This window comes from Adiantum capillus-veneris, chromosome 29 (genome assembly GCF_014529385.1).
Source record: "Adiantum capillus-veneris isolate H3 chromosome 29, ASM1452938v2, whole genome shotgun sequence".
In the NCBI taxonomy this organism is placed as follows: domain Eukaryota; kingdom Viridiplantae; phylum Streptophyta; class Polypodiopsida; order Polypodiales; family Pteridaceae; genus Adiantum; species Adiantum capillus-veneris.
In genome coordinates, this window is record NC_140959.1 from 133970394 (window position 1) to 133996765 (window position 26372).

Below are 26372 nucleotides of genomic sequence, written 5' to 3' on the forward strand. Positions count from 1 at the left end.
ACAACGAAGATTCAGACAGAGAGTATGGCCCGCCTTGGCCTACTTAGGCGGAGCGGCGAGAGATGGAGCGTCGCCAGTTGATCGGCGATGCAACAAAGATGATGCTCAATTTTGCCAAGGACCCGAAGATGGCAAAATATATGAACCAGACCTCTTTGGAAGAGGTACAGATGGAGTGGCAAAGAACCACAACACCACTCCCGAAACCCGCTCTCAAGAAACCTTCTGCCTCCAAGAAAATATACGGAGAAGAAACTGGAGAACGTGGTTGATGCACGGATTGCTCAGCTTTTTGACACGCAAAAGAAAGCCAAAAAGCACGGCAAAAAGCGAAGCAAGAAACAACGCTTCGGAAAGGGCAAGAAAAAAGCAAAGAAGGCTACATCTCGCCCAGAGACTGACAGTTCTACTGAGGACTCGTCTACAGACAGCTCAAATTCCGATGACGGAAAGTTTTATGCGAACAAGAAGAATTTTTACAAAGCCAACCAGTATGACTTTCTCGAAGATAAAAGCAAGAAAGTCCGAGAGTTTAAGGAAGGTGGCCACTCGATCAAGTTTGATACTTTTTCAGGATACCGGGCTGAGAAAGCAACTTTGATAAATGAAGGGCTTAGAGATTGTACTTGATGAACTTCAGTTTCTTACTCATTCTTTTGGGAGAGAACTGAACGCTGGATAAAGGTTGAATATGTTTTGACCTGATCAAAAGAACGCCAAGATTTTTCTCCACACTCATGCCGATTGCTTTTCAAAGGGCCTGAAGATCAAACCATTGATCTGATACCTAGAAGCACGCCACCGAATCGGCCACCTTACCGTGTGAGCCGAGTACAGAATGAAAAGATTATGAGCCCAGTGAAAGACCTCTTGGAAAAGGGTCTTGTCCAGCCTAGTACTTCACCATATTGCTCTCCAGTGTTGTTGGTTTTGAAGAAAGACGGATCTTGGAGAATGTGCATCGATTATAGCACTCTCAACGAAATCACCATCAAGAACAGATTTTCGATTCCTAGGATCGATGATATACTCGACAGGTTACAGGGATCCTCGTGCTTTAGCAGGATTGACTTGAAGAGTGGATATCATCAGATCAGGATAGCACCGAGAGATGTCTACAAGACAGCTTTTCGGATGACTTTTGGGTTATTTGAGTTTTTGGTGATGCCTTTTGGCTTAACCAATGCTCCTGCGACATTTAACCGGATGATGGACAGGATTTTTCGAGAGTACAGGCTATTTATTGGCACTTTCTTTGACGACATCATTGTTTTCTCCAAGAATGAGGCAGAACACAGAGATCATCTGCTTCAAGGCTTTCAGGCATTACGAGATCACACGTTAGTGATTAATGCAAAGAAAAGTGAATTTTTCCTACCAGAGATACACTTTTTGGGACACATTGTGTCAGCAGCAGGAGTGCAAATGGACCCGGCCAAGATAGAGACTATCCATGATTGGCCCGATTTGAGGAATGTCCATGAAGTTAGAAGCTTCTTGGGACTGTGTTCATACTACAGGCGGTTCATACGAAAATTTGCAGAGGTTGCTTCCCCTTTGTATACCTTGACACAGAAAGGAGTACCTTTTTCGTGGAGACCCACAGAGGTGACTGCCTTTCGGACATTGAAAGAGAAATTGACTACGGGACCTATTTTGACTTTGCCGGACTTGCAGAAGTCATTTGAAGTATATTGTGATGCTTGTGGTCGTAGTCTGGGTGCGGTCTTGATGCAAGAAGGCCATGTCATAGCTTACGAGATCCGTTTGTTCTCTAGGCCGGAGATGACAGCACAGATCTATGAGAAAGAGCTTTTGGCGGTTATCCATGCTCTTACTCAGTGGCAGCATTACCTACTCGGAGCGGATTTTACTGTCTTTACAGACCATCAGAGTTTGCGCTACTTCTTGTCACAGAAGCAGCTTTCGGAAAAGCAGATGCGGTGGGCAAACATCTTGTCACAGTTCCACTTCCAGATTGTCCATGTGCAGGGACAGAAGAATGTGGTGGCAGATGCTTTGTCTCGGAAACCGTTGGTTCTGGCTGTTTCCGCGATACATCATAGGAGCTTCGAGGATATGGTCGATCAGTATGCCACAGATACAGATTTTGCAGATATTTTCACACGGATACAGGATGGGGAGACAGTAGCTGGATATTCCCCTCAGGAAGACTACATGATGAAAAAGACTATGTTGTGCGTTACACAGCCATTGAGGGAAAAGGTTATGACTGAATGCCACTATCCACCTTTTACGGGTCACCGCGGCATTGCTACCACCATGAAAGGGGTAGAGAGATACTTCTTTTGGCCATGCTCAAAAAAGGACGTGGAAGAGTTGTGCACAGTATGCCAGAAGGTCAAGTTTGACAGGCACAGGGATTGTTACACCCTTTACCCATACCTACCTGCCCCTGGGAAAGTATTGAAATGGATTTCATTTTTGATATCCCGAGAACACAGAATGATCACAATGATTTTCCGATTACATGGCACGTCTGAGACGATTGTCTCAGACAGAGACCCCAGATTTATGAGTTTGTTTTGGAAGGCAATTTGGGAGAACATTGGCACGCAGTTGCAGTTCTCATCATCGTTCCACTTGCAGACTGACGGGCAATTTGAGATTGCCAATTCAGTGATTTTAGATTTATTGAAGTCTTGTATCTCGGATCAGAAGACTCAATGGGAAAAGAACTTACCTTTGGTGGAATTTACCTACAATAACACGATACACTCTTCGACGGGGAAGACGCCATGTGAGATTGTTGAAAGTGCTGCGAAGGTTCCATCCTTCCTGAGCACAAATGATTAGATATTTGAAGCGGATGAATATTCGCGAGATTTGGATATGGCTATTGCCAAGGTTCGCGAGACTTTGCAGGAGTCTCAAGAACGACAGAAAAAGGCAGCGGATCGCCATCGTCGCGACTTGAAATTGAAGGAGGATGATTGGGTGCTCTTACTTTTGAGAAGGCACGCCTAGGAAAGAAAAAAGGGAAAGGAGAGGCTTTTTCCAAAGCTTAGTATGCGATACTACGGACCTTTCCAGATCACTGACAAGATAAATGATGTCTCCTTCCGATTGAAACTACCAGATACTTGGAGGATTCATAATGCATTGCATGTGAGTCTCTTGAACCCTGTTAAGGGTGATGTGCCTGATGATGGGAAGCCTGATGAGCAACCCGAAGTGGAAGAAAACGAGATCCTTGTTCCTGAACAGATTTTGGCACATAACGATATGAAGAAAGGTAAAGTTCGAAGGCGGTTCTTGGTTTAGTTCAAGAACTTTCCTGCATTTGATGCAAAGTGGATGGAGGAGGAGGACCTAGCAGATACTCCTCGGATTGTGAAACTTTACCTCGATGTTTTGGTTTAGCATAGTCTACTCCAAACGGAACCCAGAAACTCAGCTTGGCCGAAGATCTGGTGTAGTGGGATGCACAAGAGGGGAGTTACTCCGCTCCTTTGTCAACAGATGCCTCGATTTTGATACTAAAGTCACTTATGTCTCTTTGAGCTTCAGGGATACTGAGAGCTGACAGTATTCTACTGGATGACTTTATGAAATGGAATTCCTGATAATGATACTGATTTGTTCTTGACTTCTTTTGAGTGCAGGAACTGATAGCCGAAATGACTGCAGCATTTTCGTCTGATTGATCTCGAATAGACATGGTTGCAATAGGGGTTAGTCAATCGGACATCGATGAGGTCCCGATTGGACCTAGATGTGATTGCTAGCTACATTGCCGATAAATCATGGTCTAAGATCCGAATGAATGTTGAATGTCATGTGATGTCCTGTGATGTCTGGTGATGTCCTGTGATGTCGTGTGATGTGACTGTCGATTTTGTACATGTGCTAGATGTGTGTTCCTAGTATGTAGGTACTAACAGTCAGTGTCTGCTAAGACGGTTTATGGCTTTTGTGTCACGATTGTGACTATGTTAACAGCAATACATCTACTCCTAGTTGCAGATACGCGAAGTGCCATGCCAAGCAGAACCCCTGCGCTTGGATGGTCACACCCCTTCGCCCAAAGGACGTGTCTCTTCGCCAAAAGCCACACTCCTTCGACGACTGGTCACACCCCTTCGCTCTACGGGTGCGACTCTTCGCCCAATGGTTGAAGCTCTTCGCCGAAAGGATATGTCTTTACGTCTAAAGTCGCGTCTCTTCACCATGAGACGTGTCTTTTCATTTGTGTCTCTTCGTCTCCTATATAAGGAGCCTATTGTACTCAGTTTTCAACAAGTTCAATCAATCAAACACAGAGTCTTCTAAGTCTTGTTCCGAGTTCAGTTTCAGTTTCTTAAGTCTTAATCATGAGTTTAAGTACTTAATTAAGGATTAGCGACTAAAATCCTTACAGTGGTATCAGAGCAAAAAAATTTCCCGAGACCCTACGGTTGTGAGCCTCTCACCCTTGACGCTACACTCTACCCCTCTCCCGGCGTTGTATGGAATCCGAAGAACGGTGGCCTACGACCACATCTCGATATGAGGTAGCTTAATTTACTTCTGTTCTCGTATAATACATACTACACCCACCCAAGACAACAGTATGGCTGTGTGCAAACGTGATTCTCGTGCTGCTGAATGGACAAGAGAGAAAGTTTGTGCCTTTTCAAGCTACAGGGTGTACCTCTGCAATTGAGTACCCCTTCGTGTGAGAAGAAGAAATTATGGGAACGCTGGCTGAGTGCATCCCTTCGCTGGAGCCTTCTCGCGGTACATCCTCTCCCAAGCGGTACATGCTCTTATCCAAGCGGCACATGCGCTGATTCACCAAGCGGCAGAAGTCCAAGCAGCAGCTGAAATTTTCTTACGCAAGGCATTTTCTTACGCTGGGCACCTTAATACGCTGGCAGCCCTCCACTTTTACGTTTTTTTTTTTTTTTTTAAGGGCCCCTCAAATTCCTTGTTTTCAGTGGCCGCCAAAAGTACCAAATTTTTTAACCCAAGTGTGAAGCTCCTTTTGATTACACCTCTTACTGGGAATTGCAAAGGCATGGCTGCTGGAGGTTTTACGCAGGGCACTCTAAGTTGCTTCCTTCCTCTCCATGTGTCCGTCTGCACCCCTCTGGAATTCGTACGCTGGTTTGATTAATTCCGCTGGGCCTTTTCGCTGGTGACATTATTTCGCATGTGCCTATTGCACACTTCACATTGGTGGTCGGCCTTTTTCCCCACTTGGGCCACTTGATGACATGGAGATTTTTTAAATCAAGCAAACTGTCCAGCGCATAAACAGCCCGCGAACTGGGGCCTCCAGCGTATTTACCAACAGAGTTAAATTTTAAGAAAAAAAAGGAAATCGTGGGCAGCCAGGCAGTGTGGGATTCCAGCTTCGAACCCCATCATACCCCTGATTTGGGCGATTACCACTCTTAGCCCACAACATAGTTTCGCTACTCCTTGGTGCCGGATTTGCAGACAAGCAAAGCTCAGCAGGAAACATGTGTTCTTCCAAGCTTGCTCCCGATGTTCCTGGGTGGTTCCCCATACTCTTCTCCCAGTAGCTATTGTTACATAATCGGCGATGGAGATAAGATGGCGACGACACTATATCACCGAAGATCCGATAGCAATTTTAAAAAAACAGATGGAAGCAATTTCATCAATCCTTGCATCGATTCACACTCGCTTGGATCAGATGCAAATGCAAACCTCTTCTCGGAGTCAACCAACAGCTTCTCGGACAATACAGGCATCTTCTTCCGACGCTTCAGTGGTCGCCCAGAAAGAACCACTCAAACATAAGCCTTCAGAACTCAAATTTTCTCACCCAAAGCATGGTTTCTCAGAGACAACTAGACACAAAGTACCTTCGTGCGAGCAGCAAAAGTCTCAACATGAATATACTTGCAAAAGTTACAGTCCTAAGCAGCAAACTTCTTATTGGAATCATCAGCAACAAAAGCAGCAATATGAAGCTTCCAACAGATCATCAGCAATATCACGATGGGCTTACTTAGTGGCACATATATCCGACCCTCGTCAAGTATGGTCGTGAACGCCGCGACGCTGGACAAGTTCCCCCTCGCGAGCCAAGCCCTACATTTAAGTCTTTCTTGTCTAATGGTGGTAAAGTTGAAGATTCATTAATCCTTTCCTTGTGCAAGACGATCCTTCAGAGGTCTAAGAGGCGACAACTCCCTCGACCTCCCCCTTCCCAACTGGAAGCCTTAATACCCGCTAAGAAAGCTAAAGATTCAGAAGATTCCAATTCTTATGTGACAACCAACAAGCACATAACCCCTTCTTTGGCCGTGATCCAGGCAAGAAAATTCGCCTCGTCACCACCCTTACAGAATACAGTCTTTGTTTCTAAACAGATACCAAATGCAGTGGTGAATGATAATTCTTCAAAGTTGAAGACTCCACTCTTTACCTTCAATGATACAAAGGATAAAGCAGATACAGACTCTTGCAGCAAGACTTCAGTCGCTGCAAATGAATCTTTGGACACAACTTGTTCCACAAATAAACCTTTACAGATGGATATACCTTCAAGCACTACTCAGTCTCAGTCTAGGACATTCCTTCAAAAGGATTTTACGGTTCCAGACAAACCAATGGAATACCTTACAGAATTCCAACCAGTGGTCTTTACTCAAAAGAAAACTCAAGTCAGTTTACCAATAATTTCACTCGAAGCAGATACAGACTCAATCTTTTATAGGACAAAGCTCGAAGTTACAAATGACTTTGACAAAGGCAATAATCAAGTTGCAAATGTGATACTCATACTTTTGACAAAGATGAGACAAGTTGAAGATATGATCATTTCACAGTTTGACAAAATAGTCATGGTCAATAAGAGTGCCATGACGTGGGACTTAACAGAAAGAGCTTTGGATGCAGAAGCACAACAACAATACATTTCCTTCTCTCGGAGTTTCTTCAACTACCCTGGGTTTTATTTAAAGAGGGAGGGAATGTCACGATTGTGACTATGTTAACAGCAATACATCTACTCCTAGTTTGCAGATACGCGAAGTGCCATGCCAAGCAGAACCCCTGCGCTTGGATGGTCACACCCCTTCGCCCAAAGGACGTGTCTCTTCGCCAAAATCCACACTCCTTCGACGACTGGTCACACCCCTTCGCTCTACGGGTGCGACTCTTCGCCCAATGGTTGCAGCTCTTCGCCGAAAGGATGTGTCTTTACGTCTAAAGTCGCGTCTCTTCACCATGAGACGTGTCTTTTCATTTGTGTCTCTTCGTCTCCTATATAAGGAGCCTATTGTACTCAATTTTCAACAAGTTCAATCAATCAAACACAGAGTCTTCTAAGTCTTGTTCTGCTTTCAGTTTCAGTTTCTTAAGTCTTAATCATGAGTTTAAGTACTTAATTAAGGATTAGCGACTAGAATCCTTACATTTTGTCGGTTTTGCAGGCATAATCGCAGTCGATTACGATGCTTTCAAGAGGGGGGTATGTCACAAAGTGATGACGTGGCGGACAACAGAAACCCTAATTTCTGCAAGAAACCCTAAAATTTATGCAAACACTAATTTCTGCCAAAAACCCTAATTTCCGGAAATCACAGAGGCTGAAAAAAAAATTTGGAAAATGATGAGCGACGCGAATTTTGCTGTTTTTTATAAAAAAAGAGAAAAGACTCTCTAAGAGAGAGAGAGAGAACTAATGCTTTTTATTTTAAAAGCTTTTGGGGCTCTGCTTTTGGGCATCCCTTGTACCTTTAAATTAGTGGTGAGGGCCTCACTTCTCAGAGCGTCTGGACGCAGAGTCTGAGAGTGAAACCCTAGCCACTCTCTTGTACTTTGATGTGATTAATATAAAAAGATATACCGAAAGGGGCACCAGTCTTTGGGGCCAATATCTCTAGGCACGGAACTCCGCCGGGCCAGTGCAAATTTATTGTGATCTGTGAATTGTTTTGAAGTGGTTATTTGGTGCTGTCGCGATTGATTTTTGACTTGTAGTGTCCAAGTCTGTTACAGGTTGAACTTATGCAAGAGTTTGACTTTTGAGATCCGTGATAGAAAAGATCAACAATCGAGTTGCCAAAGCACTCAACAGAATTCCTGAAGTTAATGCTATGGCTAAACTCTCTACGGATCTCTCTCTCTCTCTCTCTCTCTCTCTCTCTCTCTCTCTCTCTCTCTCTCTCTCTCTCTCCAAGGGCTATGTCGTTCCGACAGCCATTTTAGCAAGATATGAGACGAGGTCGAAGCGAGGCATGACTCGTGTACAAACTTGGGTGGTGCGCAGACCCAAGTGAGTCGTGCTAGAGAGACGAGACAACGACAATATTCCATTAGCTTCAGAGGGCAAGTAGCCCAACAAGTGCGGGAGTACGAGGGCTTGCTATGGATGTGTTCGGTTCGCGAAACGGAGCCCAAAACTGAAAATTACAGTCTGGTGTGTAAATTTGCAGGTTTAGGGTTTCGACCCTACTTGGTCCCTAATACCCCAGGAGGTCCAGGGAAGCGAGGGGATCGTTAAATAGGCGATTTGGCACAATTTCAGGGCAGGAAACAGAGAACTCGGCGTGCTGCAGATTCTCGCCAGGTTTTGTAAAGTGTCCGTATGCGCCATGAAAGTCATCCATTGCGTGGGGATTTTGTCTATGAAGTTTCCTAGTACAATTATGCTGCCAAAATTGGGCCAGAACAGGCCTTTTTCAAACGGATTATACGGGACAGCTTGTAGGAATTCACAGGTTTTGTTCCCTTTTTTATTTTATAAGAATAAAGAAATACCGAAAGGGGCGCCAGTTTTGGGGCAAACAGGTTGTCAGCATTTTCTTGGAACGCTCTCTCTTCCAAGCCGTGTGTGTTCGAAGTGTTAATTCCAATTCCAGGTTTTATTTGCAAAATTTCTCTGTGTCCTAAAGTCTAAAATAAAGTTTCAGGTGAAACCCAAAGTCTACTGTCACGTGACACATCCCAACCCTATGTGTTCGTGGACAAGCTACACCACAGCAGGGTTCAGTCAGTTCAGTCAAGGCTAGATTAGCAGTGATCTGGCACTTTTGTGAGTGTATTCGTAGACCGTGCATGCCCAGTCACTTAGCATAGGTGCATATCCTCCGGTTGCACACAGCATGATCATCGGAATTCCCATCAGAATCCATTAGCATCAATTAGGGGAATTTTCCACTGCATTTAGCCTATTTTTCCTATTTATTGGTTATTTTCACTTATTATTTTTAAGTGACTTTCCAACAAAAGTAGGTAGGGCAATTTTGCTAAGTTAATATATAAGCAAACCCAAGTTAGCACTTTCTGGCAGAAGAGGCAGCAGGAGCTTCCCGCTCAACAGGCAACTTCTCAGCAGTACTCCCCCTCAAGGACCCCTAGCGTTCCTGTTCCCAACAGTAAACCCCCATCTCTGGCGTTTTCCTCACTAGCAGTCATCGCCATCACCATCAACACACTAGCATTAGCAAATTGTTGCCATCGCAAAGATCATCAGCATTAGCGTTTTTTCCACAGTTCAGCCATGCCAGCGTTTTTGCTTTGAAGATGCAGATTAGCCTAGCGTTTTTGACAATAGATATAGCCATCCAGCGTTTTTGATCCTCAGTCCAAACCAGCAGCCTTTCCAACGTTTTCATCCTCAACTACTAACGCTAGGAAACCTGCAAATTCAGCAGTGACAAAACGCAGGAATTCAGCAGATCAGCCTTAGACGGTTGCAGATGTTTCCCCAAGTTTAGCCCAAGAAAATGATGAGCGTGCGGCGGTGTGTGCAAGTGAAAGAGCACGCGAGGAAGTGCAGTGTGTGTGCAGAGAGGGGAGGCGAAGAGCAACAGGAAAGGAAGCACTATCAGAAGAAGAGGGAGAGAGAGAGAGAGAGCTCACGTTTTTGGGGAAAACTCAATAAGTGAGTTTTGGGTTTTTCCACTTTTATTATAAGTGACCTTTAAAAAATGTGTCCAGGTTCAATATGAACCTGGACAAAGTAAAAAAATGTACAAAAAGGGGTTATTTAGGCCTTTAACCCAACAACCTCCCACTTAAAGGCATAAATGGCGCCTTTAAGCTACGTGACTCCCACCATCTCTCTGCATAGATGATGTTGTGCTTTGGGTAAGCACTTAGTGAGAGCATCGGCTGGATTTTGTGATGTATGGACCTTAACCAATGTAATAAGGCCATCCTCAAGCACTTCTCGTATGAAGTGATACCGCACATCAATATGCTTTGTGCGTGCATGAAACATGGCGTTCTTTGCCAGACATATAGCACTCTGGCTATCACAAACAAGCATAGGTGCCTTGGCAAGCAAGCTAAACTCACTGCATAGGCTTGCTAACCAAATAGCTTCTTTGGAAGCCTCAGTGGCTGAAATATATTCAGCCTCTGTAGTAGACAATGCAACAATCTTTTGCAATCTAGAACACCATGAAACAGCACCTCCCGCAAGAGTAAATACATAGCCACTTGTGGATTTCCGTGTATCCACATCACCAGCCATGTCAGAGTCACAAAATCCCTTCAACTCCATTGGTCCTTTACCATAGCAGAGGTATTTGTTTTTAGTCCCTTTCAAGTACCTCATAATGGACTTCACTGCATCCCAATGTAACCTACCTGGATTAGCCATAAACCGGCTAACAACTCCCACTGCATGGGCTATGTCAGGCCTAATAGCAACCATAGCATACATAAGTGAACCACAAGCTGAAGCATAAGGCACACTTTGCATGTCATTGGCTTCTTCCTTTGACTTGGGACAATCATCCTTGGAAATTTTAACACATGGCTGTAATGGCACACCAAGAGGCTTTGCTTCAGCCATGTTAAATCTGTCCAACACCTTTTCAAGGTACTTTTCTTGCGACAAATACAATAGGCGCTTGTCTCTTTGCTCTGTAACACGCACTCCAAGTATATGTTCAACTGCCCCAAGGTCTTTCATTGAAAACGCAGATTTCAGCTGCCCTTTAAGAGCATCTACAGTGCTTCTTTTCTTTGCAGCTATCAACATATCGTCTACATAGAGCACAAGAATGATCGGTCTGCCATCCTCATCACGTTTGGTATACAAACAATGGTCTTCATGGCTTCTTTTGTAACCATGTTTAAGCATGAAGTGATCAAACTTCTTGTACCACTGTCTACATGATTATTTCAGCCCATACAAGCTTCTATTGAGCATACATACCAAATGTTCCTTGCCAGGGATGACAAAACCCTCGGGTTGCTTCATGTAAAGCTCTTCTTCCACATCACCATGCAAGAAAGCGGTATGTACATCCATTTGATCCATTTCCAAATCAAGAGCAGCCACAATGGCAAACAATACACGCAAAGTGGTCATCTTCACAACAGGAGAACACTTCCTGAAAGTCTATGCCCTTGGTTTGAACATATCCCTTTGCCACAAGCCTTGCCTTATACTTGGGTTTTGCATCAACAGTCTTGATTTTATACACCCATTTGTTAGGAATAGCCTTCCTTCCTTTGGGCAATTCAACCAAATCCCAAGTATGATTAGCATGCAAAGCTTTAATCTCTTCTTGCATAGCAAGCTCCCACTTGTCGTTGTGCTCACGTCTTTGCCTTTTTATACGTAAGAGGTTCTCCCTCATCTATCAACATAATGTAATGCAAAGAGGGGTCATATCGACTCACAGGCCGTCTTTGACGAGTAGACCGCCTCACCCAATGATCCACATTATCCGGCAATGGGTTTACATCAGGTGGCACGACAAAATCATCAACAATGGGCTGTTGTACATCATTTCCAGCACCATTTTCAGCATTGTTTCTTGGCTGCAAATGCCCTTCACGACCCTCAATTTGCTGTCCAACATCATCTGGCTCAAACACCACTGGATCATCTACATTTTCAACCATTTGTGGTGCATCCTGAGGGTCAAAAATAGGCCTAACAGGTGGCTGGTCATGCTGAAATTTCACCCTTTTATGGTCATGCATTGAGAGACAATTGTTTTGAAGCAGCCTTGCCTCATTAAAAACAACATCTCGGCTGCGTACAACCCTTTTGAGCCGAGGTAACCAAATCTTGTAACCCATTTCGCCTTCTTCACCATATCCCATGAAGAGGCCTTTAATGGACTTCGCATCTAGTTTACTCCTCAACTCAGGTCTGACATGCACAAAAGCTTCGCAACCAAAAATGCGTAAGTGATCATATAAAGCAGGCTTGCCAGACCAAACCTCTTCAGGGATGTCACCTTTCAAAGACATGTGAGGGGATCGATTTCATATATGCACTGCAATTTTCAAAGCTTCTCCCCAAAATCCATGAGAGAGATTAGCTGTGGAAAGCATGCATCTCACCCTCTCACAGAGTGTCCTATTGAATCTTTCAGCCACACCATTAGAAGAGGGACTGTATGGTACAGTAAGCTCCCTCTGAATGCCCAAATTTTCACAAAACTTGTTAAATTCAGCACTTGTGTACTCCCCCCCATTGTCTGTACGCAAGCATTTTAGCTTTCTACCTGTTTGGGTGGTCACAAATGCATGAAATCTCTTAAACACAGCAAAGGCTTCATCCTTAGACTTAAGCAAATAAACCCAAATTTTCCTAGAATGATCATCAACAAAGGAGACAAACTAACATGCACCACCCATAGACTTAGTAGGCATGCTACATACATCGGAATGTACAAGATCAAGCACACAAGATTTACGAGCGACACCAGAGTAATAAGAACGCTTTACTTGCTTGCCATATTGACATTCATTACAAAAGTCAAGCTTTGTGCCTTTAGCATCAAGCTTGTTCAAAGTACAAAGCTTAGAAAGGCCCTTTTGGCTCATATGGCCAAGCCTCTTGTGCCACAACTCCATGTGAGAGTTAATTTCAGCCAATGCAATAAACTTGCCCAACACGGCCTTTCCATGCATGCAGTAAAGTGTCCCTTTCTTTGTGCCCTTTACAATCAGCCTTAAGCCTTTGGTCATTTTCCATGACCCTCTCTCAAACAAGATGGTGTAACCATGACCCTCTCTCAAACAAGATGCTGTAACCATGCATATCCATCTGACCAACAGAAAGCAGACTCTTCTTGATTCCCGGCACATATCGAACAGCATGCAAGACAAGCTCATTTGTGCCATCTATGGAGAGATGCACAGTGCCAATACCCTCAATGGAATATGCATGATTGTTTCCAAGGTATACATGGCCACGCTTGCCTGCATCAATAGTAGAGAAACACTCCTTGATAGGAGTCACATGAAATGAAGCACCGGAATCAACAATCCAAGTCTGGGACAATGCATCATTGACAGTCAACAGAGCATCGATAAGATCACTCTTGGTGATCTGCATGTCCTGTGAATGAACATTAAGAGAGGCATCATAGTCATAAGCATCATCATCTGACAAAGTGGCACACAAGATGTCCTCTACGTCTGACAGCTCCTCAATCACGACACTAGAAGCCACATTGGCCTTCTCTTTGTCCTTTGAGCTATCCTATGCGTTTGCCTTGACTTCCTTCTTCTCTTTCTTTTTATCTCCGCCATTCCTTTTCCTTTCTAACTCAGCTTCATAGTACCTGCAATCGGGTTTCTTGTGACTTTTCCTGCCACATTGATAGCAAGTCACATCACCCTTGCCTTTGCTTGCATTTCCCCTTTCTTTACTCTTACTCTTACTCCTTTGTGCATAAGCATTCTTCTTTTCTGTCCTGCCTCTGACCATGTTCGCAGAGCTGCCTCTCTCTCCACTTGCTTTCCTGCTGATTTCTTCATTCAAGATACAACCCCTAATACCATCAAAGGTCAAATTGGGGTTATTGGACAACGAAACCACCAAAGTTTCCCATGACTCATGTAAGGTCATAAGCAAGAAGATAGCTTTCAGCTTATCATCAAAAGGGGGCAAGCCAGAATCCTGTAACTGCGACAAAGTACCTGCGAACAATGACAAGTGCTCTGCCGCGCTCTTGGACTCATCTAGTTGCTTGCCAACAAGTTTTCGCATCAAGCGCACCTGGTTGACAGGCATCGTATTTTCATACATTCCCTTTAACTTCTCCCACACATCAAAAGCAATCGTGAGACCTTTCACATCAATGACGGTCTCATCTGTCATGGCCATTTTAATGTATGTAACGACCTTCCTGTTCATGCTAACCCATGCTTCATCTGTCATATTCTGTGGCTTCACCTGTTCAAGTGCCCCTTCGCAATCCTTAAGAAATAGGATTCCCCGAATCCTGTCTTTCCAAAGATCAAAACATGTACCATCAAACCTCCTAATCTCGAGGAGGTTCTTCACATCCGAAGAAGATGAGGCCATAGTTGCACGAAATAAGAGGGATAATACGCTGATTTTTTTGGGCAAAATGCGCAAAAATCGGAGTATAGCCTCACAGAGATGTGCACTACAGCTCCAAATGGTCACAGGAGCAATTTGGGGCAAAATAGGACGATTTGGACACAAAATTCAATTTCTAAAATTTATGCGCAGGAAATTTCAGCGAGCGAATTTGTGCTCGAAAACAACGAATTTAGTTGTTTTTAGCCTCAGAAGACATACATAAGGCTAATACACAGCCTTTAGAAGCATGTAAGCGCAAAAGCCCCAATTTGTAGCATCAAAATTACATGAAATGAGCCACAAATGGTCATACATCGACAAAATTTGTCAAATGTGCGTAGATTGCATCGATTTGCACTTTCTCGAATGTAATCGCACCATAAAAACACTTGCAAAAACCTGCGTAAATCTGAAATTTGCTTAACACACCTGTTTTAGGGCTTGTTTTTCGGCAATTTCAGGGTTTTTGGGTAGCGGGGACTTAGCAAAAGTATTCCCACACCTTATGTCACGATTGTGACTATGCAATACATCTACTCCTGGTTGCAGATACGCGAAGTGCCATGCCAAGGAGGACCCCTGCGCTTGGATGGTCACACCCCTTCGCCTAAGAGACGTGCCTCTTCGCCAAAAGCCACACTCCTTCGACAAATGGTCACACCCCTTCGCTCTACGGGTGCGACTCTTCGCCCAATGGTTGCAGCTCTTCGCCGAAAGGATGTGTCTTTACGTCTAAAGTCATGTCTCTTCACCAAGAGACGTGTCTTTTCATTTATGTCTGATCGTCTCCTATATAAGGAACCCTTGTATCACACATTCAATCAATCAACACAGAGTCTTCTAATTCTTGTTTCTGAGTTCAGTTCAAGTTTCTTAAGTCTTAATCATGAGTTTAAGTACTTAATAAAGGATTAGTACCTAGAATCCTCACGGTATCAAAGCAAGTTTTGAGCCTTCTTGGAACACTTAATGGTCGCTCCATCAATATTTTGGTGGACAACGGATGCTCGAATAATTTCGTCAGCACTCAGATAGTTCAACAGCTTGGCTTACCAACTCAGAAGACATCTCACTTATATAATGTGGAATTAGCAGATGGATCGATTTTAACTTGTGATCAGACAGTTCGACAGTTGCAATTTGAGATTCAAACTTATGCAGATCAACTGGATTTTGAAGTCATGCCTTTATCTTATTACGACATGATTCTTGGTCAGCATTGGTTATTCCAATATGATCCAGCAATTAGCTTTCGAGGACATACTATCAATTTGTTCAAAGATGGACATGAATTGACTTTACACGGGCTTTCTCATGCGGAAAGAGTGATTCAAGCCTCACGTGTACTAGTCAATTGCAAACAGCATGATACAATGGATTATGAAGAGAATATGATTTCCAATGTAGATGCAGATATTATTATTGATGAATTTTTGAATTCATTAACTTCTCCTGAATCAATTGATGAAGACAAAGATAAAAATATAGTTGCAGATTCTGAGTCTGAAGACGACTATGCTTTCCTTGATTCTTTACTGGATGATGATATGCCAATTACAAGTCATAAAGTAACAGTTCCTGAAGATAATTCTGAAGAATTTTGGAATTCGTTATTGAAAGATGATTACAGTCTCAAGCCAAAATCCTCTCCAGTGATTACTAAAGTTGAAGTCACCCCATCTGAAGAGTACCTTGAGAAGATTTCCTCTTCCCCAAATATTTCGCAGTTACTCGAAGATTTTGAACCAGAAATCTTACATCGCATAAAGGATTTTGAAGATCAACCTCTTGTTGCAGTCAACCTGATTATGCCAGATTCCTCTAAAAAGTCTTTGAATAATGCAATGATATGGGATTTAGCAGTCAAAGAAAAAAGGTTTCGCAAGAAGCAAAGGTTCAAGACAAAGACTTCAGATAACTCAAAGACTGAAGATTTTCGAAGATTCAATGCGTTTCCAGAGTACTATCAACATCAGAAGTCATTTCTTTGACACGGGCTCTCATTTTAAATGGGAGGGAATGTCACGATTGTGACTATGTTAACAGCAATACATCTACTCCTAGTTGCAGGTACGCGAAGTGCCATGCCAAGGAGGACCCCTGCGCTTGAATAGTCACACCCCTTCACCCAAGAGACGTGCCTCTTCGCCAAAAGCCACACTCCTTCAACAAATGGTCACACCCCTTCGCTCTACGGGTGCGACTCTTCGCCCAATGGTTGCAGCTCTTCGCCGAAAGGATGTGTCTTTACGTTTAAAGTCATGTCTCTTCACCAAGAGACGTGTCTTTTCATTTATGTTTCTTCGTCTCCTATATAAGGAACCCTTGTATCACACATTCAATCAATCAACACAGAGTCTTCTAATTCTTGTTTCTGAGTTCAGTTCAAGTTTCTTAAGTTTTAATCATGAGTTTAAGTACTTAATAAAGGATTAGTACCTAGAATCCTCACACCTTAATACATCATTTGCAAAACCTGTATTTTCGTTGTCATAACCTGTAATTTCTTGTTTTTGACCTAATTTCAGACTGTTTTAGGTCAATTTGGGTTGCCGGGAGCTCTCTGGTGTCCGGGGACGAGTCCTTTGGCGACGAAATTGCAAAATCTCGCGATAAAGTTGACCTTCTTGGCTGAAATTCAGCGTTTGCACGTTCGGGGGCAAACCCTAATCGGGCTCTGATACCAGTTGATGAGCGCGCGGCGGTGTGTGCAAGTGAAAGAGCACACGAGGAAGTGCAGTGTGTGTGCAGAGAGGGGAGGCGAAGAGCAGCAGGAGAGGAAACGCTAGCAGAAGAAGAGGGAGAGAGAGAGAGCGCTCACGTTTTTGGGGAAAACTCAATAAGTGAGTTTTGGGTTTTCCCACTTTTATTATAAGTGACCTTTAAAAAATGTGTCCAGGTTCAATATGAACCTGGACAAAGTAAAAAAATGTACAAAAAGGGGTTATTTAGGCCTTTAACCCAACAGAAAACACAGCCAAAACAGTCATTTTCAGTCACCAAAACAGTCCCCGAATTCAGCAATTAGAAGATCACAGATTTCAGCCATCAAGCCGTCGTCGTCGTCATCGGCATAGTCCCATTGCATCTGTCCATTGCATACGCATTGTACACCTTTGTGCAATCAAAGTAGACCACTCTCGCCGACGAGAGTGGGGCCTTCGGAGGAGGGTTTTACAACCTCTCGGGTGTCGTATCTCTTCTCTCTCAGTCTCTCAGTCTCATTCACTTGCACGCACAATCCACTCACTTTGTTCGTGACCACAGTACTCTACAAGACGGAAAGCTCTCTCTTTCCCTAAAGAACTAAAAGGAACCTTGAGCAATAAAGATCACTAATCTTGAGAAAATACAACATTCATTCTGCTGCACCTTACATTGGTATCAGAGCTTTGGAAGTGTTCTGCATTACTCAAGGAAAGAACCACGAGAACCACAAGAATTTTTTTTTGCTTGTTGCGATCGTACGAACCCAAGTTTACTTGGGCGTGGCGATTCCTAATCGTGTTTTGTTGAAGAGTGACAGGAATCCCAAGAAAGAAGGGCTTGTCCAGCCTCCCCTTGTGTCTCTTTTCACTCATTGAGAGCGGACCGTGCACTTAGCGGCCGGCCAATCGACATGAGGTGGGAAAAAGCAACCTTGGTGTGAGAGCAAGGCCGCCAAGGGGTGCGCCTGCAGAAAAGGGTAGAACTCAGGTGAAGAGAAGATCCTTCTCCAACGCGATTTGCAAGCGACAGAAAACCTCAAGAACCCCAAGAACCCAAGACCCTCAAGACTCAAGAACCCTAGATTCTCACGAATCAAGGACCTCAAGAACCTCAAGACCCTCAAGAACCCAAGTTCCTCGCGAACTTCAGAACCCAAGATTATAGTGCATGGTCGTCACCCGAAGCGGAATGGATATTTCGCATACAGGTGATGAGCATGAGAGAGGCGGCGAAGATTTTTCCCCACCAGGAGACTTTTTCAACCCTCCCCCTTCGCCATCTACGCCACGAGTTGCACTCACTCCTATGGAGATGACGGTCAAGTCGATGTTGGACATGATGGCACAACAACAAGAAACGAATCGAGTTGCATTGGCACAACTCGCAAGCAAAGCAGAAGCACAAGAAGCCAAGGACCGCTAGCGCGATGAAAGAAACGCCACTCTTGCCGCAAACAAGAAGAAAATCGCCTTGCTCAGGAGCGTGAGCGCATTGCTCTTGCCACAAAACAAGAAGAAAATCGACTTGCTTTCGAACGCAAGCGCGATGAACGAGAGGCTCAAAGAGAGATTCGTCATCAAGAGTTTATTTCCCACATCCTAGCGTCGAAGACCGAACCACCCAAAGATCGTGGGAATTCGTCAAGTGGCGCAAGCCACGATGCGGATTCCAACCATCCAGTCACAGAAAAGTTGACTTTCAGTAAGTATGACGGTAAGATGGATGCTACAGTTATTCATTCTTGGTTGCATCAATTTAATGCTTATTTTGCGACAACTAAGAAGACAGGAAATAGCAAAGTTTTGATGGCAACTATGTACCTTGCCAGTGATGCCATTAATTGGTACCACGCATGGCAAGAGGCACAGCTAGCCGTGCACCTAGAGGCAGCCGACGATTTCGCGCCCCTCTCTTTTAGTTGGGCTGATTTCCAAGACAAGCTCAAGGCGCGGTTTATGCCACCTCAGTACCTCGCACGATTGAAGGACGATTGGCGCGCTCTCAAGCAAAATGGTATGCCGGTTATGTCTTTTTCTAATCGTGTTTTGCAGCTAGGTACCCAATTACGCATGTCGGATGATGAGCGCAAAGAGGCTTTTCTCGTTGGATTGGACGAGTATATCAAGTACGATGTCGAGGTATTCGATCCAATCGATCTCAACAAGGCGGTAGCGATTACTCTCGCACAGGAGATGAAGCACAACAAGGGAAAGCCTAAGGAGAACAAGACTTCCACCAGTACCTCGCAGACTTCTCAGAACCCTCAGAACGGTAAGAACGGTAAGAATGGTAAGAATGATAACTCTTCTAACCAATCTTCCAACAGTCTCTCATCAAAGAATTCTTCCAATGAATCTAAGGGTAAGGCTAACACAATTGCTAAACCTAAGCTTACTCCATATGAAAAGGTAGCACGAGGAATTGTAGGAGGTTACATCACTTCAGAAGAACAAAGCACTTATTCTGAAGAAGGTCGTTGTTTTCATTGTCACATTAAGGGTCACATCAAAAGAACATGTCCTAAGCTTGAATCTAAAGAACCCACTACATCTGTCAATGCAATGAATGATAACACGATTGTGCCCAAAGTTTCTAAAGACCCTCCCATTAATGATTCTCTTATTAAATGTTATGGTCGTACGTCGGGGCACCGTTTTGTCATATTGTTTGACCCAAGTAGTATGCATGATGTGATCAGTTTCTCTCTTGTTGAGAGAGCCCACCTCGAAGTTAGTCCGAGATCTCCTATCGAGGTCTCTGGCTTTCGTCCTGGTATGGACGCTCTCATCACCGAGAATGCCTTGATGTGTTATTTGCAATTAAACAGACTGCCTTCACTAGAAGATTTGTTGTTTCTCCTCTCTCAGGATGTGATATGATTTTGGGCATTCGATGGTTTCGTGATAATGACGCTCTCATGGATTTTCTGACTAACACTATAACTCTCAATGCCAAAAGTGATTCTCCTATTGTCATTCATGGAGAGGACATTGCTCCTTCTCCATCTCTCATTGCTAATATGCAGGACAAGGTTGAAAGGATTCGAGATAAGGAGAATCTCTCAGTCTCTTTTTCTCCACAATATGACACACAGGATTTGCATGATTATGAGAAGCATGAGGATTTGAATGATAATGATTTGCATGATGATTTGGATGAAAAAGACAAGCATGATAAATTGCATGAAGATGATGTGATTGTTCACAAGGATGTTATGTGTTAGTGGATGCTTTTTCTAGCGAAGCTAACCTCGTTGCAGATTCGATCAATCACGAAGGATCGATCTTGGCTTTCGAGCCTAGGTCCCAAGAACCCCTTCAGGAAGAACCGATCTTGGCTCTCAAGCCTTGGTCCAAAGAACCCTCACAGGAAGTATTATGTGCTCGCATGATTGATACGCACGCATTGTTCGAGTGTTTCATTCATGACGGTTTCTTGTATTTTAGTCAGCATCGTTATGTGATCCCTTTTCCTAGGTATGACGTATTGTATGTTGAGCACGTTTCTCTCATGAATGGGCACGAATGTATGCGGATTGTTCATGAAAAGTTGAAAAGTTTGTATGTCAGGAAGTCACATTCCATGTTTCTTCCGTGGCATGACACAGTTTTCGAAAGAGCACATGATAGTATGAGCACCAAACATGAGCATTTCCATTGTGATTTGCCACAGTTGCTTGATTTTGATCAAACAGAAAAGATTCGATCTCATTGTTTGCATGTGTTTGATGAACGGGTTGTCACTCCGTCTCTATGTTCATCGACATTGCATACACAATCTTTAGAGAAGACAAGATTTTTTTCCTTCACTTTACATGGAATGGGTATGTTCATGGTTTTGTGTTGGAGATGGTTTCAGGAATTTTCAGCCATGGAGATTCTTGAAGACAAAAGAAGCAAGACTCTAAACGAAGTGGAAGCAAGGAAGGAGATTCAGAAGATTTTGTGTGCTTTTGGCGCGGCCCAAAGAAGCAAGCGTTGCAGACCTTTATGAAGTTCAAGTACCGCACGACCCACACATCAGAGTGGGCCGGCGAAGAGTCCCTTCCAGGATTCCGGATGCTGTTAGCGATCTCCCTCGACGCCATACAATTCGGTACTAGTACCTCACTTTGAAAAGGAGGGGATGTCACGTGACACATCCCAACCCTATGTGTCCGTGGACAAGCTACACCACAGCAAGGTTCAGTCAGTTCAATCAAGTCTAGATTAGCAGTGATCTGGCACTTTTGTGAGTGTATTCGTAGACCGTGCATGCCCAGTCACTTAGCATAGATGCATATCCTCCGATTGCACACAGCATGATCATCGGAATTCCCATCAGAATCCATTAGCATCAATTAGGGGAATTTTCCACTGCATTTAGCCTATTTTTCCTATTTATTGGTTATTTTCACTTATTATTTCTAAGTGACTTTCCAACAAAAGTAGGTAGGGCAATTTTGCTAAGTTAATATATAAGCAAACCCAAGTTAGCACTTTCTGGCAGAAGAGGCAGCAGGAGCTTCCCGCTCAACAGGCAACTTCTCAGCAGTACTCCCCCTCAAGGACCCCTAGCGTTCCTGTTCCCAGCAGTAAACCCCCATCTCTGGCGTTTTCCTCACTAGCAGTCATCGCCATCACCCTCAACACACTAGCATTAGCAAATTGTTGCCATCGCAAAGATCATCAGCATTAGCGTTTTTTCCACAGTTCAGCCATGCCAGCGTTTTTGCTTTGAAGATGCAGATTAGCCTGGCGTTTTTGACAATAGATATAGCCATCCAGCGTTTTTGATCCTCAGCCCAAACCAGCAGCCTTTCCAACGTTTTCATCCCCAACTACTAACGCTAGGAAACCTGCAAATTCAGCAGTGACAAAACGCAAGAATTCAGCCATAGACGTAGTATAGCAGACTAGCCTTAGACGGTTGCAAATGTTCCCCCAAGTTTAGCCCAAGAAAACGCAGCCAAAACAGTCATTTTCAGCCACCAAAACAGTCCCCGAATTCAGCGATTAGAAGATCACAGATTTCAGCCATCAAGCCGTCATCGTCATCACCGTCGTCGGCGGCGGCATAGTCCCATTGCATCTGTCCATTGCATACGCATTGTACACCTTTGTGCAATCAAAGTAGACCACTCTCGCCGAGAGTGGGGCCTTCGGAGGAGAGTGTTACAACCTCTCGGGTGTCGTATCTCTTCTCTCTCCTTCTCTCGGTCTCATTCACTTGCACGCACAATCCACTCACTTTGTTCGTGACCATAGCACTCTACAAGACGGAAAGCTCTCTCTTTCCCTAAAGAACTAAAAGGAACCTTGAGCAATAAAGATCACTAATCTTGAGAAAATACAACATTCATTCCGCTGCACCTTACATCTACCGCCCTACGGGCCGGTTTCAATACCCATAAAAGTTGGAACAACTTATACAGTGACTTTGGTGTCCAGGTAGTGATGCCACGTCATCAGTTTGTGACATACCCCCTCTTGAAGAATTGTAATCGCCCTCGATTACGCCTGTGAAATCAAACATAAGCCATAAACTAGTTCAGTAGACACTGACTCTAAGTACCGACGCACTAGACGACACAATCCAGCACTTGAACAAAGAAGACAGTCACTGAACATTCACGTCATATTCGAATCAAATCACATAGAATCCATGAAGATAGAGGACCATGGTTCCTGGCAACGTATTTAACAATCGCATCTAGATCCACACAGGACCTCACTGATGTTAGATTAACTAATCCTTATTGCGATCATGTCCAGACTGCCAGAGTGAGAGCCATGGGTCGTATTTAAAAACAGTTTACATGAAAAGCTTCAAGTTCTAAAAGCATCTAGTCCCAAAAGCTCAGCACAAAAACAGGAAATCCGTACAGTTGAAACGTCAGCATTGCTAGCGGAAAATCTGGGTTGTCCGTACAGTAGTGCCACGTCATCAGCTGATCGCAAGTCCTTTTTGTGTGTGTTCGCTGCTTTATTTTAATCCTAGAGACTAGGGCCATTGCACGGGGTCCCATAAGTTGGTGGGAACTTCTTTTAAACTTAGGCCACGCGGCAAGACTTTGTGAGTTGGTCAGACGTCTTCTCTTGCTGCTACTACTTCTGTTGCTTCTACTCTCTTCTGTTGCTTCTACTCTGAGGGTTTAGGCCCCTTCGTCATTGAAGAACGGAACGAACCTGCACATCCCAGCCGAGGGGCCTAAACCCTAAGAACTAGAAGCAGCAACAGAAGAAGCAGAAGAAGTTCCCACCAACTTATGCAACCTTGTCCGCTGGGGCCCAAGCGACCTAAAGATAAAGCAAGATCCACTCACACACACACACAGAGAAGAATCGCATGGAACATGACGACGTGGCAACTGTACGGACATCCCACAAAACGCGCTGGCATGCTCATGCGTCACCTGAACGGATTTCCACGTTTTACGATGATGCTTTTCATAGACCAAGGGCCTTTAGATTTGTGCCATGGGCTCATTCTTTGGCACGCTTCCGAGTGAAGGTACAGAACATGGAGTACCGGCTTGTATTCAGTTCAAGCAATATAAAGAAATACCAAAAGGGGCGCCAAGGTTTGGGGCCAATGCTCTCTTGGGGTGGTGTGTCATGCACTCTCTATTTCTTTTAGTTCAGTTGTTATTTAAAGTGCTTAAAGTTGTTCAATCTATTCTTTTCCATTGGCACGTGGTGTTTGTCCCCGTTACGTTGTCACTGGCTAGACATGACACATCAGCAGTTTGTGACAAGAGAAGATGGAGAGAGTGTGGATAAGCCCTACAGGGCAACAAACTCTGCTAGCAAGAGTATACAAAGCTCTACACGCCCCCCCCTCCTACCTATACAAGGGAGCAATAAAACTGCCCGACCCACATCCATAAAACCCACGACCCAAAATTTGGGAATAAATATAAAACTCGTAAAAAAAATATGGGGCCCACCAAAAGGGCCACAAGTGGCGAGCAGGACAAATGTTTGTCCAAGTTGCTAGGAAAAAATAACCAGCAAGTAGCAAGATATTATCCTGCATGACATAAGGGTAAATAACTTTTCAACTGAAATATGCGCAGTACCCTGTATCTAGAGCAGATAGTATCTCACTGGGAATAACTGCTAAAAATAGAGCATAACTGAGATAAGCAACAGCTGCAAAAGCCTTATCCTTAAGTCCAGAAGCTAGTCCTACCACCTCGCTTGAGAGGGGCAACAAATAAAAGATCAATAGACATCAGTTTTATCTTACATCACAAAAGATGATGACAAAAATTTTCACCAAAAGGCGAAGCTTTACGTCAACTATTGCACAGAAGACAGAAACAAGCTTGATAACAACTACTGAGCAGAAAGCGCAAACCATTGTCTTACCTCAAACAACTGATTAATGTTGTCTGCAGTCTTGGCCGACGTCTCAATGAAGAACATACCATTGCTCTCAGCGTACTCTTGAGCAGCCTGTCAAGTATCCAGAGCATCAGGCTTGTGCAAAAAAAACTTGGGGCAGACAAGGCAGGTGAAAGAGAGTCTATAGAAGTATGTACTTCAGCAGTCACTTTTCTTGAAGCATGCAGATCAGACTTGTTCCCCACCAAAGCCATTACAATGTTGGGACTCCCAAACTTTTGAAGTTCCTGAACGTGTAACAAGTATGCATCATAATCCAGCTCTTCAAATAACAAAAACCGGACAGAAATTTGAGTACTTACTTTGACCCAGTATTGAGCTTTCTGAAAAGTTTCTGGGCTTGTGATATCATATACTACGACTGCTGCAGCTGCTCCCCGATAATAAAGAGGAGCAAGGGATGCATATCTGCAAGTGAAACAGATATTGAGCACTGTTCTAAAGCTATGTCAAAATGGTCCTTATATACAATCAAGACCTCTCTTGTCCAGCAGTATCCCATATTTCGAACTTGACTGTGGTTGAGTCTTGAAGTGCGATTGTTTGTGACAAAAAAGATGCTCCTACTGTAACCTGAACAGAGAGATATGAAGGAGGCTCTCAGTACAAACTTTCCAAACTGCCAGTAAAACAATTGTTTGCCAAGGGAAAGAAGATAAACCTTAGATGATGGATCAAACTGTCCACGGACAAACCTTAGTACAATGCAACTTTTTCCTACACCCGAGTCTCCAAGGAGAACCAGCTGCGAAAGCGAGTCGAATTGTAACCGATGAACAGTGTTACCGGCAACCTATCCGCTCTATTCACAACCTAAAACACTTTCAAAAGGCTATGATCTAAACAGAATGAACCAAAACTATTCAATCACTGCCTGCACCTTAAAAAAAAACCTTGACAATTCTCTATATTCACATTTCTATTCATGACAGACTATTCAATGAAGAATTAAAATTTTTGTTATCTTCACTTTTGAAACCAATTCATCTGCACAACAAAGCAATAAACCAAAGACACACCTTGACACGCATGTTTTTGGAATCAATTGCTCCTCTATCATCAAAGCTGCCATTCTTCTTAGCTGATAAAGCGACAAAACCCTCGTGAGTAAGAGAATTAGACTACCAAACTCAAGATTAACAGACAATCAAATAGGAACTGCATTCAGCGCTTGTATTCCTATGAATCTGGCACGACATGCACGATTCTAGAAAGGCAGTACGATAGAGCTTAGCACATGATTGAAAGAGCCGCAACAGATAGATCGCAACAGATCGATAGCCGTTAATTCAGAAAAACAAGAAGCACGTACCCGGAGAAGAAGCAGAGCAGCCCATTGCGAGTCTCGCGGAGGCAGCACGAGCTTTGGTGTTGCTTCCTCTAGCACTCTATAAACTCTTTGAGGAGCGCTCAAGGATAACAATCATAAAATCCATCGTATTGATTCTCGAGGGGGGTGTTTTAATGTTGTAGAATTTGTCCTATAACCACGCTTCCTACATCGCATGTCCGGTAGAAGTGAACTGTGAAGATCATTGTGCATTAGCATGACTTTTTACTACACATGAGAACTATAGGTGCTTGGGAGTGTTACAAGATGGGCGATATCACTCTTGAGCATGCGAACAAAAAGGGAAAGCAATTCTATGATGAGATTTTGATACAAAGCTTGTCGCAATAGTATGTTGTGACAAATAATTCTCTATTGGATATGCATGCCAAGTATTTAGACGAGTAGATGCAAGGATATGGCATCATGTTGAGTAAGAGTCTCATAAATATTGTATATCAAGCAGCCAAAGAAGCAAAACAAACATGGAAGATTATCAAGCAAGGGCATCATCGTCGATTTTTGTGATCATTTAATCAAAATAACCAAGAGCTTGTAATTTTTCCTACCCATGGTGGATGTATTGTGTAATAATTGACGCCTAACAGACAACATGCTTGACAGAAATCTCATGAATAACTTCTGCTTAAGCAAG

The 26372-nt window shown here is 43.7% G+C and overlaps 1 protein-coding gene across 2 annotated transcripts in view; it reads right to left on the reverse strand.

The window, feature by feature from the left end:
• The window catches only part of ARA6 (Ras-related small GTP-binding family protein), a 35806-nt gene extending 9957 nt beyond the window's left edge, over window positions 1-25849 (reverse strand). Inside the window, exons 1-7 of one of the 2 annotated variants that reach the window (XM_086506023.1) lie at window positions 25700-25848; window positions 25407-25468; window positions 25049-25132; window positions 24866-24960; window positions 24690-24795; window positions 24525-24614; window positions 24352-24438 (exon numbers count right to left, since the gene is read on the reverse strand). In XM_086506023.1, coding sequence (XP_086362149.1) covers window positions 24352-24438; window positions 24525-24614; window positions 24690-24795; window positions 24866-24960; window positions 25049-25132; window positions 25407-25468; window positions 25700-25724 — 549 coding nt within the window. In that variant the 5' untranslated portion in view covers window positions 25725-25848. Of the gene's footprint in view, window positions 1-24318; window positions 24439-24524; window positions 24615-24689; window positions 24796-24865; window positions 24961-25048; window positions 25133-25406; window positions 25469-25699 lie in introns of those variants that run through there. The other variant, XM_086506024.1, reaches the window with a different exon arrangement.
• Between the last annotated feature and the right edge of the window lie 523 nt (window positions 25850-26372).